Below are 18,198 nucleotides of genomic sequence, written 5' to 3' on the forward strand. Positions count from 1 at the left end.
GACTTCCATTTTAATAATATGAAGCATGAATTCAGAGACACATCTGGCTTATTATACACATCATGGACACAGTCATATACCAATAGATTACAAATCCAAACATAACATATTGTAGGCCTAAATCTTTACAGAGCAAACCAGGTGCTGTCAGATCATGGCATCTGGATACTAATTAAAAGAGGGCAACATGGGGCGCTCCAGTGGCGTAGTGGATAGAGCGCGTACCATATTGGCTCCGGCCTTCGTTGCAGTGGTCGCGGGTTCGAATCTGACCCGTGGACCTTTACTGCAGGTCATCCCCCCTCTCTCTCTGTCTCCCCATTTTAACTCTGTACTATCCAATAAAGCTTGAAAATGCCAAAAAAATAATCTTAAAAAAAATAAAAAAGAGGGCAACACTTTGTCGAAGTTGTTTTATTTATAAACTCTCAGGGCAGTTTGGTAGCCTATACTCTTTGGTACCAAACTTATCTCCAACTCCAGGTTATAATTTATTTTCTAGTATAATACCTTTAATATCTAGCTTAACCGCCATGTCACATCAATTTCCAAAAAGCAGTACATGTTTGATTTTAAAGATCGATGTCACCGATTCTGCAGCCTCAGATCATCAGTTCAATTCATGAACACATATGAATTCATATATCAGCTGGAGTGCTGGTATTTTCTTTTGACATGGTGTATCCACTTGACCTTGCACCCTGTGGACTTTAAATGTTAGTCTACCAAAGGGCTGTTGTTCTACCACTACTCTCCCTCGGTTTTTCTCCCTCCAAACCAGTGTGATGCAGCTAATGCTCAGAAGAAGAGAGGTGTTTCCTATTTTGCGAGTGTGTATATAGTGATTTCAGGAAGTAGAAAAATCATTGTGACAGTGAGTATAGTTCGTTGTTGCTTTGTCTTGCTCTGCTCATCATCATGGCTGTTTATCTCAATGTTCTTATCATCTTTTCTGGACTCCCAGGTCAGTGACAGCGGCCATTTCATGTTGTGCTTTATTATGCGTGAAAGATGATGATCAGCAAATCAGAAGAAAACTGACTAAATGTGGCCATACATGTGGGGCAAAAGAGAGCAAAGGGAGGCGTCTGGGTGGTAGGATGGTCTACACAAGGAAAGACGGGCAACTCTGAAAATTATATAAAACACCAGGCAGGAAAGGAGGCAGTGGAACATGTATTGATGACCTGCAGGATGTATGAGCAGGGAGAGAATGGGTGAGGTAGGACAAGCATGGGCACTGGAGAATTTCCTAATGGATTTTTAAAAAATATATAAAGTAGAATAACATAACGGATAGGATGTGTTGTTATGACTATATTATGTTGTGTGATGAATCATGAATGTTATGCTACTTGTTATGTGATAGATGGTACAAGATCCACACCATACATACTCTAAGCATTTGGCAAACACCAGTGGTTTCCTTCAACAGGTTTTATTGAAGACTTTTTCCTCCAACTTCATCGTGAAAACTATAGATAAACACACACAGTATAACAGAAAGCATGACATTATCTTTACATAAAACCATAAATTACAGAGCACACAGAAAGTCAAATAAGCAAAATAAAATACAGGGAAATAACAAACACATACCTCGTTAGCTGCATGCTATTTACAGGGACTTTGAAACTAGATTCTTCTTCTGAACGATGCATATCACAAGCTGTTCATCTCCTCTCATGCTGCGCCTCTTACTGACAAAGAGTAATCAATAAACGTCTTTCTTTTCTCGCACAAGAGCACAATCCGCCTTTCATGTGACTTCTTCTAAATAACTATTTAAATAACAGTTAAAATTATGAAATTATTAATATAAACAAAAAATATGAACACACAAATAAAATTACATCACATATTAATGATGACAGTTACACACACTATGGATCCATGGAAGCTAACTGCTGATAAAGCAAAAAGAGCAAGAGGAAGAAGTGGGAGGGTTTTATTTACAGTAGGCCTATCTGTCAAGCCTGCAGAGATTCCTGGACACGCTAACACTGGACTTGTAAGTTAATTCTGATCTGTTGAATTTAAGACGATCTAAAAGATACACTGCCATTTATCTTTAGAAGACGAATCTACAGGTTGCTGGTGAACAGAAAATAGTTTCTGGTGCGCACGCGAAAATGTTGTCGTGCCAACGGTGCGCAACAGCAAGTTAAAGTTTTATTTTCTTCTTTTTCCTTTCAGTTTTGGGGCTGTGTAGAAAATAAACACAATTTGACAGCGTTGCGATTGTAATCAACATATTGACAGATATCGTTATCACTTGCAATACGAAACCTTTACTTGTATTGTTACTTCTGGCCTTAAGTCAATAGTGTAGGCCTATAGGCTATAGGCTATATTGTGACCACCTCTCATAACCTACATTTATTTTTCTTATTTTTTGAATGACTTAGCTATTGACGATAGAAGCAATAAGCAATGGGACTGTGGAAGGGTTGTTGGGTCAGTGCGCTGAGCTGTTTTGACGATCGCTGTGTTAATTTTTGACACAATAATTTTAGGTGTGGTTATGGGTCCAAAAACAAACTTATAAAACGCTTAAATGAAAATGTAACATTGAGGACTCCTCATGAACACACACGCACACACACATCTGTCAAGTCAAAAGGCTCGTTAGAGTTCAGTTGCGGCTCGTCTGCAAAGTAGACGAGAGTAGCCGAGTGCAGTCGGGGGAGTGACGAAAAAGCCTGACTCCGGACAGCTCCGAGTTGGCTCGATTTGCATGTGCCATCGGAAGTAGCCTAGCGTCTTTGTTGCGGATGCAGTTCGTTTTTTTCTAGTATTATTTTGAAGGCCTATAGAGCTGTTAAGCGGAAGTGGCGGAATTACGGGGCATGGGACCTATCGGCTGAAAAAAAATGAATGGGAGTCTATGGAAAGTAATCTACTATTTTCTGGTCCCAGTCATTAAATGCCCTGGATTACATATATGTTTTGTATGGGTCTAAATGATAATGTTTCATGTGAAGAGTTTGACGGTATGTTGTATGATTATTCGTCTGACGGCTTTTGAAAAAATGTAACGAGAAAAACTACACGTCTTGTCGCCTCTGTGACGCCGACAATCTCCCCACTCGAGAAAGTGAAACTCTCCACATGTCCACTTTTGTAGTGGTTTTCGCCACGCTGAAGACTTTTGTCTTGTCCTTGAAAGAAGGCAGTAAAGTGCATTATATTGACACAGCCATGTTTCGGAGCTAAACGGGTGCTAGTGGTGGTGACGTATATCATAAGCGTCAAGAGCAGCGAAGAGCTGTAGTCCACAAAAGCGCTCTGCACAAAACCTGACCGTATCCAGCTTCTACTCGCTAAATTGTTCCATTCTTTGCACGAAAAAATACCATCTAAATCCATACAAAACATATGTGTAATCGAAGGCATTTCATGACTGGGACCAGAAAATAATACATTTCTTTCCATTGACTACCGTTGTAATTTTTCGAGCCGAGAGGTCCCATGTCCCGGAAGTAAGGGACTTCCGCTTAACAGCTCTAGGGGCTAAACATAGGCCTACTACAACCCATTAGAAGCAGAACACAAAACAAAGAGGAGTAGGCTAAACACTTCAAAAGCGAGGGGCATTTTCAAAACAAGAAAAGAGATATATCCCCATTCCCCACACATCTTTATCTTTCTTGTTAGTTTACTAGACAACCTACTTTTTAGTGAGAAAAAATAATTTACAAATCCAAATAAAGGAGGTTTAGTATTTCTCCCTTCACATAATGAATATGATCGGCAGAAAGTTAGAGAAGGTCTGATAAAAGATCCCTTATTATTATTGTAGAGATGGATATGATGAACTTTATTATGATGTGTAACATGTAGCCTAACTTACAATTCCCAGACCATTTAGATCACTGGAAATATATGATTTAATCTTAAAGGTGCTGTAAACAGAATGGTTCTTTTAGCTAACTTCCTGTCAGTTACTGCAGTTAGCAGTCCCCTCGCTCGTCCCCTACGTCACCACATTAATGCACAGCGGTCTTCAAGCAGCGAGTTATCTAGCATCATCTCAGATCCATAAGTGTGATAAAACATGATAAAACCATCAAAACAGACATTGGGAAGGATTTATACCTGCACCGCCATTGTAGGCGCATAAACACTCACCCATCTGTCGCTCTGGCGTGCACCAGCAGTGAGACCAAGAGTGAGACGGGTGTCGGTTTGTAGCGTTCTTTGAGTTACTTTTCAGTCAACGTTGCAGCTGCCGTGGCCGCAGATATTTCAGACAGTAGCAATTTTAACAAGTTGGATTTTAATTCAAAAAGGAAATGAAAATAATCAATAGCAAGAAAAAGGCCTGCGCCAGCCTCGGACGGTTTACAGCAGCAAAAAGGACAAGGAGCGTTTCAAACAGACAAGAAGGCCTACATCCTACTTTATTTTTGAATGCTAAACAGAAGTAGTAGTGTGTATCGGCAAAGGTTTGACTCGTTCCCCCATGTAGTTCTCGACCCTTGGTGTTTGAGGGGCGCAACTGAATCCATTTAGTTGACGGATGCAATGTTTTATCATTTGAGGCTAATCTACAGTGTGGGCAAATTTTGGCTTTCAGAACTCCTGACTGCCTACCCACTACAACTGACCTCACCGCACGTCACTGATGGGCAGAAGTGTTTACCTGTGTACCTTAGCTTTTGATTAAAATGTTAGCTGTAATTTGTTCTCAAAAGCTGTCTTTTCTAAACTTCTGTGCCCTGTTGTTTTACCTTGTCACCTGAGGGGTGTTTCAGGAAGCGGGGTTTGAGGCAACTCAGAGTTTGTTCGCTCTGGGTTAGTGGGAACTCTGGGTTTTCCGTTTCAGGAAGCAGGTTCAGCGCACCTCAGAGTCAGTTACTGCGTCAACATCTGCCGCGGGTCTAACCTGCTGGATAGGTGGTTAGACCTACTCTGAGTTTGTTTTTACTTTACCCTGCAGCTCCGACTGAAAAAAGAGTCACTGTCACAACGCGTCCCTGTACAGTTTAAAGCAAAATCACTCCATAGAAATCTCCATCGGGATGTTTTTATAATTTCCTGATGATTTAAAGTTTGATCAATCATTAATCTGATCAGTAGCCTTGTTCTCAGTCGTTCATATAGGCGGCCACCTTACACATCGTGAACATGCTCTACATTCAGATTGATAAACCTATTTGTAATGTATATCATTCTTTTTATTATTAAGCGTAATAATTCTCTTGACAAAAAAAGTTTGCCACGTTTTTTTCTGAATTGCCGGGGTGATTAGATCAAAGTTATGAGATAATATCCCGTTAATTCTTCTCCATACCATAAGCTAATTTGTTAATATTTCCAAGGAGCGGAGATGTTTTTTTTTCTTTTTTTTTGAGAAGTGGAAGGATCAAACATTTGTTTCTCCTGTTTCCATGGTGAATCATGTTATCAGCGATCCATCGACGATGGCTTTTACGCTTGTCTCAACCCAGCGTAAACACGCTCAGAATTGATTGACCCAACGCTGATGCACTGTTCTGAAACCGATAACCCAGAGTTGCTCATGTCTGAGTTGACCAACTCAGAGCGCAGGATTTAACTCAGAGTTTGTAAACCCTGCTACCTGAAACACCCCTCTAGTGTGCTTTGTTTTATTAGTACCCAGTTTAATTCTGTGTCATGCCTTGTATTTAAAAAATCCTTTTTAACATCAGGGCAAGGGGTCGACTGATGAAACATAGAATTTTAGCTAATTCTGGCATTTTTAACCAATGTATAATGATTTGTTTTTTTTATTTGCACTGTCCCATTCCTAAATAAACTGAATTGAATTTGACTTATTTATTTTTTGCCAGATTGTTTTGCTATGACATCTTCACTGAAGAATCTGATTCATGATGATATCAGATACCGGAAATCCTTTGAGGTTTTTCTGGAGAACACCTCTGAGCATCAGTGTATGCGGGATTTCATCCATGGTACACTGCCAGGTATACTGACCAGGTAATGTTCAACACACACACTCAAGGAAAGCCTCAAGACCACACCAATTAGCTAGACCGCTATAACGTCTGCCCAGTGACGAGATTGGTAAATATGGCGGCCAATAAATAACAAGACATTGCAGCAGAGACATGATTTAGGGATCATTTGATAATATTTTCCCCAGTGTGTCATCAAGGAGTCGCTGACAAGATAATTTGTCACAATCTTATTGTGAGCGAAAAGGTATTTCCCTAATGATTGTATAAAATGTATTGCTAAATCATCCATGCTGTTTGCTGTAAACTTTGTTCCAGTAAATGTTCAGACATATGCAACGTGCTCATTTTCACATGGATAAAGGTCCATGAGAAACACTGAAAGACCTTGAAAGAAAGCTCCCTAAGATGACTCCCTACATATACTGTAGTTGTCTGGGACAATAACACCTGCTGTGATAACACACACACAAAATGTAACAATTCACACACATCTTGGGGGTATTAACTTGTGTTCTTCTGTTCATACTTGGCTCAATCTTGTAACATTTGTGATGCTTGTATTGACTCCTTGCTTTGCTGGCAAGTAAACATCTACCAGACTTTGAAACTGTCTGACTCAGATTCTTTATTGAAACTCTTGTGTTTTAATAAATGAGCTAGTGAATTTCACTGACACTTATAGTCCAGCTCTTTGTGAACATATTACTTCTAAGAGATGGTCTTTGAGCAGTCTTTCAAGTATTTGGCAAATTGGAGGATGTGAATTTCAGTTGAAGTTCCAAAGACTCAAAATGCTTGTTCTGCTCTTCCCCTCAGCGTTGTCGATGGAAAGTCCCATCTAAATGTCATTGGAGTTGGAAGTGGAGCCGGTAAGAATACACACTCGATGTAGGACACTGGACTTGCCAGTACCAAAGTCAGTGGTGTTACCTTCAGCACTCACTGTATCGGTTCACATGGCCAGGGGCCAGGGCCATTGCTCTCAGCAGGAAACCAACGCACTGCCTGCTTAGGTTAATGAATGAGTCCTTACCCCAAGTAAAGCAGTAACGGCCCTAGTGTGAGTGGGCCCTTACCTTATAGTCTTCTTTGCGAGTAATGCTGGGCTTACACTAAAGGACTTTTAAAATACATTGAAAAGACTGAAGACTGACACCCTCTCACATCTAAAGACAATCAACTCACATCTGAAGACAATTAGTCATTAGTTCTCTGAGTTTTCAGTCACAGACTGAGATTTTGAAAAGACAGGGGGTCTCATATTGCAAGACTACTTTAGATTCCTAGATTCCTTTTGAAATTAATATCATTTCCAATCCTGCTACGGGGGATTAAAAGTGAATTCAGTTAAATAAAACTTATTTTTTTTTCGCAGGTAAAATGGACTGGGTGTATAAACAACTATATGCCCTTATCACGTAGGCTTTGTGTCATGTATGATCACGTTTAAAACTGCAAACGCGATTGTGATTATATTTAATTTAAAAAAAGTTAATTCAATATTCCGAGCGGGTGACATCCTGTAGTTATTTGACCAAATGTATATGCTGATATCATCCCCAAATAACTCTCACTCCTAACCCTGTATTTGACGGTAAAGTGTTAAGGTTGCGCGTGACAACCTGGTTCCCTCGCCGAGGCTTTTACGTGAAAGTGCCCGGAAAAAGTGCGTCACAGCTGGACACAGGTCGCGACTAATGCCGCTCCTACAGCGTCGTGTTTGGTGCTGGAGAGAGTGTGACAGTGTTTACGTCATTTCGCTTGAGCCAACCCCTTAAGACTAACGATGATATCAAACCTGTTTGATAATGTCGGAACGTCAAGACGGGGAGAAGACTGGCTGAAATCGGGTCGGAAGACCACCATACACCAAACGACTGAGATTACGGTCACGCGCCACAACTCCAGCAAGACTCCCGTGATTTCAGTCTGACATTGAAAGATTGTCTGCGACTGTCAAATCGCTTGAAAAGTTGTGTAGTGTAAGCCCAGCATAAGGTGCAATGGGGTGTGATAGCTGAGCCGGAAGGCAAAGGTCTTGATCTATACCGCTAGCCTACATGGGGGGTAGTCTGGCTGGCCTGATATAGACAACTAGGATCGCCCTCCCGCAAAATGGAGCCGGGAGCGGCCGGGAGCGTTGTCAAATTCCTCCCCTTCCTCTCCCCCACTGTAGCCCACCAATTATGCTCCGCTCAGTACCGGAGACAACAGAAAGTGCAAGTGTGTGTTTGATACGGTTTGATAGTATCCAGCTAATAATGTTGCTGCACACACGCTGCGCATCATTTACGGTGTTGGTCGGCATCTTTTATAATAGGTCCACATGGTCGGCATCAAATTGCACTATTTTGAGAGGACGCGTTGCTGAGGAACACAGAGTAGATCCGCTGCTCCTTTGGTAGAAAGGAGCCAGTTGAGGTGGTTTGGGCATTTGGTAAGGATGCCCACTGGGCGCTTCCCTGTGAGGTGTTTCAGGCACTTCCAGCTGGAAGGAGGAAGACTAAGAATTAGGTGTCAAGATTATATCTCCACACTGGCCTGGGAATGCCTGGTGATCCCCCAGTCAGAGCTGGTTAATGTGGCCCGGGATGGGAAGTGTGGGGTCCCCTGCTGGAGCTGCTGCCCTGGGGCAGACTGCGAAAGTAAGGAGGCTGTCAAATCAACGTGCTACAACTGTCCCTATTACGGTGAAGTCATTTATGGCTGCTGCAGCAGCTAAGGCCTTTACCCTTATTTTCACTGCCAATGGGGTTGGTACTGTATGCCTCTGTCTGATATTAGCTTATAGGTCACATATTATGCTAAATGCACTTTTTAAATGTGTTCTAACATATCCATGGGTCCACGGTGTGCCTAGAGACTGCCAAAATATAAAAAGAAATAACAATCTCTCCTTTTCTCACTCTCCCCCTTTCTGAAACCCCCACCCCTCCCCCCCAATATACTCCAGTCAGAATTCTCGCCGACTATTACGTAATAGTCGGCACAGCCACATCCCCATATTTTCTTTATATGTCCATGCTTCCCCCCCAGAAACGTCCACCGTGCACTAGTCTATGATAACCTCACCCCCCAATTTCTTATTGGTCCACGGCACGAGATCCGATGGAAAATTTTCCGAGCGACAGCCATGTTGTTTTCCCCGCTAAGCGACAAGATGCCCTTAGTACAGCCTGAATGTATACACCAACACAGAATGCTTTTGCTCATAGTCCACTAATTTATCTTAACCACAGCAGTCTATTAATGCCTCGTTTTTAATAACACAACGGATAGGAAGCTACCTGTGCTTTTTTTTAAACGGTGAAACTAAAATAATAGTTTTTATTGGTAGTTTTGCCTGACTGGTGTATAGCTATTAGCTTTGGGACAAGCAACCAGCTTTTGCTCATAACACGCTGTTTATATTCCCCACAGCAGTCTGAAAATGACTCGTTTTTAACATGACAAAGGATGGGAAGATATTCCTGTAGAAATCACACTTTGAAGCTACTGTTTTCACTGGTTTAAATCGTCTGAGTCTTATTTTTAGCGTTAGCGCCCATGTAGCTTCGGGTGTAGCACCAAGTTTTGCTCCTAATACACTAACTTAGCTTTCCCCTTGCAGTCTAATAATGCCTCGTTTTTAATAACACAACGGATAGGAAGCTACCTGTGCTTTTTTTTAAACGGTGAAACTAAAATAATAGTTTTTATTGGTAGTTTTGCCTGACTGGTGTATAGCTATTGGCTTTGGGACAAGCAACCAGCATTTGCTCATAACACGCTGTTTATATTCCCCACAGCAGTCTGAAAATGACTCGTTTTTAACATGACAAAGGATGGGAAGATATTCCTGTAGAAATCACACTTTGAAGCTACTGTTTTCACTGGTTTAAATCGTCTGAGTCTTATTTTTAGCGTTAGCGCCCATGTAGCTTCGGTTGTAGCACCAAGTTTTGCTCCTAATACACTAACTTAGCTTTCCCCTTGCAGTCTAATAATGCCTCGTTTTTAATAACACAACGGATAGGAAGCTACCTGTGCTTTTTTTTAAACGGTGAAACTAAAATAATAGTTTTTATTGGTAGTTTTGCCTGACTGGTGTATAGCTATTAGCTTTGGGACAAGCAACCAGCTATGGCTTAGCTCCGGGTAAACACTGTGTTCGCAGTCACGCAGTGTCTCTCTAGTATCGTGAGAGCACGGCAGAGACGGTGGGAGAGCCCCATGGACATATAAAGAAAGCCCGGCAGAGAGGTGGGAGGGGCCAGCCAGATCGCACAAATATAGGTCATCCTGAGACCAGAGGACAATCAGGGTATAGAGGCTTGCTACAATAAATGATCTGAACGGGTTTTTCAGCAAACATCTAAAAAAATAAGTATTAGGGACTACTTAGACCATATAAAATTGACAGCAAAGTGCATAATATGTGAGCTTTAATCTTTAACCCTAGCCACATAAAAAACAAACTCATCAGTCTGGGGTTTTACTACACTGTATTTCCAGCTGTCATGATCCAGCCAAGTTTATTTTAACCCTTCAGTTATGTACTAACCAATCCTTTTATTTACCTGAGCTGTCATGTCAGTATCATAATGGAGCAATGTCCTATTCTCTGATGGACTGGTTCTGAGTCCGTTATTGAGTAGTTATTTCAGGCATCATTGAAGCAGAAAATTAATGCTTTCCTGCCATTAGCATTTTCCTGTCTGCAGCACAATTTGAACGGGAGGATTATGACGGTTGATTAAATGTACTATTATTTTGATTTTTATTAAACCATGTTGATGACTGCAGGTGAGGTTGATCTAGAGATTCTCTCTGAGCTCCGTCTGAAGCACCCAGGGGTGACAGTGGATTACGAGGTGGTGGAGCCAAACAGCAAACAGCTCCAGAACTTCAAAGGTATGGCCTTTAACTTGCATATCACAAATCCATATTGGATAGAATCTGTATATTGGACCCTCAAAGTATGTTTCGATGTTTGATTTCACAGCACAGATGGGACTTACTTGTACTTTACGTTGTATTTTTCTTATGCAGAGAATATATTTTTAAGGCTGCTCTTGACTTTCACACTAATATTCATGCATAAGAAGGGGGATGGTCTTTCAGTGTTGAGGCCCTTTCCCGCCGCTGTGCAGCAACTTGCCGCCTCCATTCATTTCAATGAGGGAAGGGCGGCAGAGGGGAGGCGGTTACAACCGCGGCGGTTATTGGACCAAGATGTGATTGCCACCCACGTGAACGCGCACAGATTATCCCCAACTGCTGGCAAAGTGTCTGGCATTTAAAAAATATTAAATATATATTTTCTACGTTAAACACAAACATGTGGAACCAGAGATTGAAGACAATTTTCTTGGGGAACTTTATTTTTTCTCTCGACTTTTATTCCTCATAAAAGCTCATATACAGAGACTGTAACACCGTTATACATAGAACATCTGGACACTGCAGGGACCTACGCCAGAATTCTGTTCCTGGACTTTAGCTCGGCGTTTAATACCATCTTGCCACCTATACTGGAGAGTGGGCTCTCTGCGCTGCAGGTGCCTGACTACACCTGCAGGTGGATTACAGATTTCCTGTCTAACAGGACCCAGTGAGTGAAGCTCGGGAAGTACATCTCTGAGCCGAGGTCGATCAGCACCGGTTCCCCGCAGGGCTGCGTCCTGTCTCCCCTTCTGTTTTCCCTCTACACCAACTGTTACACCTCCAGCCACCAGTCGGTCAAGCTCCTTAAATTCGGGGACGATACCACACTGGTAGGGCTTATCTCCAGGGGGGATGAAGCTGCCTACTTGAGCCAGATCGACTTGGTGGTTTCTTGGAGCAACCAAAATAACTTAAAGCTAAATGCTCTTAAATCTGTTGAGTTAATAGTGGACTTTCAGGAGAAACCCGCCCCCTTCCCCTCCAATCATACTGGGAGGCACCCCAGTCGCCACAGTGGAGACTTGCAGATTCCTTGGGGTGACACTCTCTCGGGACCTGAAGTGGGGGCCCAACATCAATGCCCTCACAAAAAAGGCCCAGAAAAGATTGTTTTTCCTGAGGCAGCTCAGGAAATTCAAACTGCAAAGATCCATGCTGGTGAATTTCTATACCGCCATCATAGAGTCCATCATCACCTCCACCATCATCACCTTGTTCCCCGCTGCAGCGGCCAAGGACAAGGCCAAGCTGCAGCGGGTGATATGCTCGGCGGAGAGTGTGATTGGCTGCCCCTTGCCCCCCCTTGGGGCCCTGTTTAACAGCAGGGCTCTGGGGAGGGCCAGGAAGATAATAGCTGACCCCGCACACCCAGGCCACAGTCTCTTCGCCCCGCTCCCTTCAGGCAGGAGGTTGCGGTCATTAAAGACTCTAAAAACTAGACACTCGCACAGCTTTTTCCCCACGGCTATCCGACTACTAAATGCGTCCCCCCCCCCGACCTGTCTCCCCACTCAGTGACCTATGGTCTGTCGTACCAAATCACTTGATCTCTTGGCACTTCTTTATTTATTATATTATTTACTATTTACTCATTTTGCACTATTATGTTGGTTTGCATTGTCTTGTCCTGTCTTGCACCTGTCCTGTTGTAAACTCCACTGTACCAAAACAAATTCCAAACATGTTTGATATGTCATGGCAAATAAAGACTTCTGATTCTGATTCTCGGTTCTGTCTCTGTTGATGCAGCGTTGGTGTCACAGACACCAGGTTTAGACCACATCAAATTTACCTGGAACCAGATGACTGCCTCTGAGTTTGAGGAGCAGTGGAAGGTGAAAAAGATGACAAAGAAGTTTGACTTCATTCACATGATACAGGTTGGTTTTGCAGACATACAGGCTCACAGACTGTGCTTCCGACACACTTTATTCCCATATTTATTTACTTGTGCTCCACATCATGAATCCTACATGAACATATGTCTGGCATAGCGTTATTATGGGGTGTTCTATGAATCCAGTTACCAACTCATTGTCTGTGGTGACATTGACAGATGCTGTACTATGTGAAGGATCCTGGAGCAGTCATCAGCTTCTTCCAGAGCCTCCTTGACAACAATGGGAAGCTCATTATCATTCATCTGTCTGGTGGGTGGAAGGAACAAATATCAAACTGACTAACAAAAATTTGATTGATCCTAGCGCCCCCTTTCGACAAAAGCGGTAGTGTTTTTACCACATCATCGCTTGCTGTCCTTAAGATCTTTGATAGCACATGCGGGTGGTGCATGCACTTGTTTTGGCGACGAGGTAATGTAGTTATATGTCAACTATATAAGATTAATAATGGTAATTTGACAATGGTGAAGCAAAGATACCTGCTTATCATCTGCATGTTAGCACTGGCATAATGTGTATGTCAGCATGCTAATGTTGGTATTCAGCCCAAACAAAGCATGCCATAATTATTTTTAAGCATGTTCTTATATATGCATGTCGAATGCAATTTGCCAATAATACCAAAAATGCTTCTGTTTGCAAGCCAACTGGTATGTGAATTGGAAGGAACACAGGTTAAAGGCCCTGGCAACCCACATACATTAATATATGACATTAATGTTTGGTTTCTCTTTAAGCTGTTTACATTTATCCAATTAAAAATACATTTTCATAAATATTATAAAATTTAGTCTAAAAAACAGCTTTTTTGCTGTCTAGAACATTTTGCAGGGTGGTGTGGGCGTGGCCAATTACATTCTCCAAGGGAACGTTCTCTCAGTCACGGTGCTGAGCAGGTTTAGCCCAGTTCAGACCAAAGATTCACCACACAACGAGACGCAAACTTGAAAATGCTGCACATGCTCACAACGAGCCTGACTGGCAGTTCACACTGCTGCACCGGGCTGCGAGGTAGCTGGTTTCCCTAGCAACGGTGAATGCTCTGGCACAGCTGAGAGCGCAAGCTCAACATCACTTGCAGAAAGTAGCCTAACTTATTATTATTAGGCCTATATAGGTTTGCAATTAGTTGTAGGCTATTTTTTCCCACCACAACCCGCAACCTATTTAATTGAAACAGGTGTTAGTGTCACAATGAAAATATATAAAAATATCTCTGTCTCATATGTATTGTTATCTCTTATTAGTTTTATTTCCCATTTAACTTGCAAAAAAATCCGCTATCTATTTTAGGCATATGCATTTTTAAAATCAGATTTTTCTGAGGATAGGATTGGGAATAGAGAGAGAGAGAGAAAACGGAGTCTGGTTATGTTTCTCATCACGTGGGCTGATGCGATATGCGGTTTGAATTAAGAGCACAAGGAGTAAACTCGTAAAATATAAAAAAGACAATCAAATGAGTTCAAACCAGCCGGCCAGTTGGATCCTAAGCATGCAGGCTAACGTTGTGTAGACGATCAACAGTGTGGAGACCAGCTGTTGAAGTAGCCTACGCTACAGGCATAGCCGCAGAAACATATTCTCAGAAGGGAGTGGTGACAAAAAAAAAGCTCTGCCTGCACTTGAATAATAACTCGCTCCATTGATTAAAAAAAATGCATCACCAATACAATATCGTTACATGCAGCGGTGACACATGCCGTGGGCCAATTATAAGACGGGGTTTCCCCCTGGGAATAGGTCGTAAAAAGTCAGGTCGTTTTATATTCGGGGTCTAATATTCAACGTCCAGTTATTACCTAGGGGGCAAAACCCCTTTTTTTTTTTAAACAGACATGGAGCGTTGTAAAAGGTTGTTCACCAGAAATGATATCCAGGACCTTCCACGATCACAACCTGGGTGGACAACCTTGTCAACAAGCTGCTGGAAAGCTACAGCGGGCCGACATAGAGCAAATCAGAACCACTGTTTAAGCGAATGGGGGTGGGCTAATAGGGAATTTTTTAAACTTATATATATCATTATGAAACTTTGCAAGTTGATTACTGACATTAAAACAACAACTTTTTGTATTACAGTATTTTCCAAAAGGTTTGAATAAATATGAAAAATCATCAATATCTTACTAATGATGCGTAAATTTGCATATCTGCAAAGCCCCAAAATCTAGATGTTGGACAAAAACAAAGTCAATTTATTTTTAAATTTTGAAAACAAAACAAGTGTCCAACTGCCTGAAGCCTTTCCTAATCACAGTTCAAATTTGATCAATAACCCATAGAAAATGAATTTTTTACACTGTTTTTTCCAAGGGAATGTCTAGCCGTTTCCTAAAATACCAGCTGGAGACTCCAAAAGGACACTTTTGGTCCATGGCACATGAAATGTAACTGTGTAAAAAATGTATTTTCTATGGGTTATTGATCAAATTTGAACTGTGATTAGGAAAGGCTTCAGGCAGTTGGACACTTGTTTTGTTTTCAAAATTTAAAAACAAATTGACTTGGTTTTCTTCCAACATCTAGATTTTGGGGCTTTGCAGATATGCAAATGTTCGCATCATTAGTAAGATAATGATGATTTTTCATATTTATTTAAAAATTTTGGAAAATACTGTAATACAAAAAGTTTTTGTTTTAATGTCAGTAATCAACTGGCAAAGTCTCATAATGATATCTATAAGTTTAGAAAATTCCCCATTAGCCCTTCCCCATTAGCCCATCCCCATTCACCCCCATTCACTTAAACAGTGGTTCTGATTTGCTATGTCGGCCCACTGTAGCTTTCCAGCAGCTTGTTGACAAGGTTGTCCACCCAGGTTGTGATCGTGGAAGGCCCTAGATGTCATTTTTGGTGAACAACCTTTTACAACGCTCCATGTCCATAAAATCACTTTGCCCCCTGGGTATATGGACTGACCAGAGCGATCATCAGCTTAAGGGCCTGTGTCCAACTTGTGTTTATTTATTTTCGGGTGGAGCACGAGCTGCGCACTCAGATGCGGCCGGGACATGCGTGTGTGCGCTTGGATAGAGAACGATGGGTCGAGAGGAAAAAGAGGCACGTGAAATGGCCAAAGAGCTCCACATCCCCAGCACTGAATTCAAAGCCTCGACTTATTATGACGTGTCAGAGGCATGAATCGGCGCAGTGATCGACAGTGGCTTTTCTGCTGTGGCAGGCGTAGTAAGGAGAGCTTGCCAACTGCCCCGTCCTTTTACGCCCTACCTCTGCCATCGTAATGTTCAGATTTAATAATTTGCATCAAAGCCCTTATGACAATAAGAATGAGAGGCTTTATTTAAACGTTGTCAATGCGCAGGTGGTGATTATATTAACTGTGTCGGCTGTAGACTGAAACTAACGGAGCGAGGCGGTTGTTTCACTTTGCAGTTAGTCGCGCAATTTGGAGACATGTCTCTGTGTAGGCCTATCAGGTCTCGGGACACAATCGGATCGCGAAAGCCTGTCCCCTCTACAACGTTAACGTGCAGGAATCCCCAGTGATCATTTAGTCTTAAACCACATAGTTTTTCTGCACGGCGGCTCGGCGAGGTCTCACTGTGAACGTCACCATCACAGTGTTTCACTGGGGTACGCGCTGCTTCGCTCAGACGGGGCTTTGAGTGGAGGCTCAAGCCTGATTTATACTTGTGCGGCTCTGCGCCTCTGCGGGCTTGCGCGGACACCTAGCGCGCGCGTGAAGTATTTATAGTTGTGCGCCGGTTTGCGTAAGTTGCCGCGGTAACGGACTTGGCGCAGCATAGTTGGCGTACTTGGCGTAGCATCATTGGCGAATAATTTTGATAGAAAAATGGGAGAGTTTGAGGATAAAGAGGAAGAGCTCCTGTGTATCGAATTGCTAAGGAGAAAAAGAAAGGTGAAGAGGAGGAGGTGGTATGTGCGTCCGCTTAATGTGTCGAGACTGGAGGAGGAGAATTTAGTTCCAGGAACTAGGAACCTTTGCAGGAACTATGCCTGTTTGCACTGCATGAACCAGGGTCCAAACCATAGTTCCTGGAACCTTTTCTTACCCAAGAAAAAGATATTAGGACTTTACAAAGGTTCAGTAACCTTTGGGGCATGGCTGTAGTGCTAGAGAATTCTGATTGGTTGAGTTGCCTATACTCGCAGCATTCACCCACCATGTCTAAAACTCTGCCTTTGCGACCAGTGATTCCTCTGTACTAACGCCTGCGCCTGTGTCTGCCTTTTTTTCTGCGCCTGTGACTAAAGTCATGTTTTCATGTCCCCTTTATTAGATAATAGCGGTTGGGCAAAGATGTTACAGACCTTCAGGGACCAGCTCCCTATCACAGACATGAGTATGACTGCGACCACAAAAGACATCAAAAGCATCCTGGACTCCAAGGGAGTGAGCTACCAGAGCTACGAGCTGTCAAATCAATTGGATATCACTGAGTGTTTCACTGAGGGGAATGAGAGGGGGGAGCTGCTGCTTGATTTTGTCACTCAGGTGCAGGACTTCAATAAGACAGCCTCACCTGAGCTGAAAGCTGGTGTCTTGGAATACCTCCGGCACCCAGACTGCAGTGTAGAGTCCAATGGCAAAGTTATGATAAACAAAGACATTGGATTGATAGTCGTAGGTCAGCTCACTTAAAAACAGGCTGTTCATATAGTGAAGGTTAAATTGGTTGTAGATCAATAACAACCTTGTTGATGTAGTGTTAACCACAGTGGTTGCCACCCAATTCTTCTCACAAAATCCAGAAAAGATCTGAATTTGAATGAACTTCAGGCATCAGATTCAGATTCTACCACCATTGTTGATGGGTTACAGCTGGCAGGCTGCACTTCCATCCATTACACTGCTGTACTCATTGGATATAAAAAATAAATGGAGAGTGAGCTGTTCATTTCAAGTTGAACACTCTTGTGTGAGTGTCTTTATTTTGTGTCTTTGCTTTTGAGTGTTATGCCAATGGTTGCAGGAGTCACCATTACATTCTATTTCTGGATTTGTACAAAACAGACCAAATTTGGCCAAACATTGGGGACAAAATAGGACAAAGGGAGACATCTGTGTGGTAGGATGGCCTACACAAGGAAAGAGGGATGACCAGTAACCATGAGGTTGCTGGTTTGATCCCCAGCAGCAGATTTAAAAAAAAGATATAGGCCTACTGTAGATAATAACGGATGGAGTGTATTGTTGTATGACTATATTATGTTGGGTGATGAATGTGTGTAGAGCGTATAACCTTTGGAATAGGCAACTGTTATGGGATTAGATGGTAAAAGACCCACAATATGGATCAGTGAAAGCTAACTGCTGATAAAGCAAAAAGAGCAAGAGGAAGATGTGGGAGGGTTTTATCTGTTTTTTTTCTCTGTTATTATGTCCATGGTTTTATTCCAGCCCGTAGAGCTTCCTAGACACATCGCTACCACTCGACAT

General features: G+C 42.3%; 1 protein-coding gene across 1 annotated transcript; it reads left to right on the forward strand.

Moving 5' to 3' along the window:
- Nucleotides 1–1,943: 1,943 nt before the first annotated feature.
- On the forward strand, nt 1,944–17,662 carry LOC307267077 (histamine N-methyltransferase-like). Its single transcript, XM_080049282.1, has 7 exons — nt 1,944–2,011; nt 5,817–5,964; nt 6,762–6,814; nt 10,731–10,838; nt 12,621–12,751; nt 12,928–13,021; nt 17,039–17,662. Exons 2-7 carry the CDS (start codon nt 5,828–5,830, stop codon nt 17,398–17,400), a joined length of 885 nt encoding a protein of 294 aa, XP_079905408.1. The 5' UTR covers nt 1,944–2,011; nt 5,817–5,827; the 3' UTR covers nt 17,401–17,662.
- The last annotated feature ends 536 nt before the right edge of the window (nt 17,663–18,198 follow it).

The sequence above is a fragment of the Ammodytes marinus genome (genome assembly GCF_949987685.1).
Source record: "Ammodytes marinus genome assembly, chromosome: 20".
In the NCBI taxonomy this organism is placed as follows: domain Eukaryota; kingdom Metazoa; phylum Chordata; class Actinopteri; order Uranoscopiformes; family Ammodytidae; genus Ammodytes; species Ammodytes marinus.

What these genes read in the sequence shown, in the direction of transcription:
- LOC307267077 (XM_080049282.1), top strand. Translation starts at nt 5,828, where the DNA reads ATGACATCTTCACTGAAGAATCTGATTCATGATGATATCAGATACCGG. An exon ending in ACAGCTCCAGAACTTCAAAG is followed by an intron (nt 10,839 to 12,620) that starts GTATGGCCTTTA and finishes CTGTTGATGCAG; the next exon opens with CGTTGGTGTCACAGACACCA. An exon ending in CATTATCATTCATCTGTCTG is followed by an intron (nt 13,022 to 17,038) that starts GTGGGTGGAAGG and finishes CCCCTTTATTAG; the next exon opens with ATAATAGCGGTTGGGCAAAG.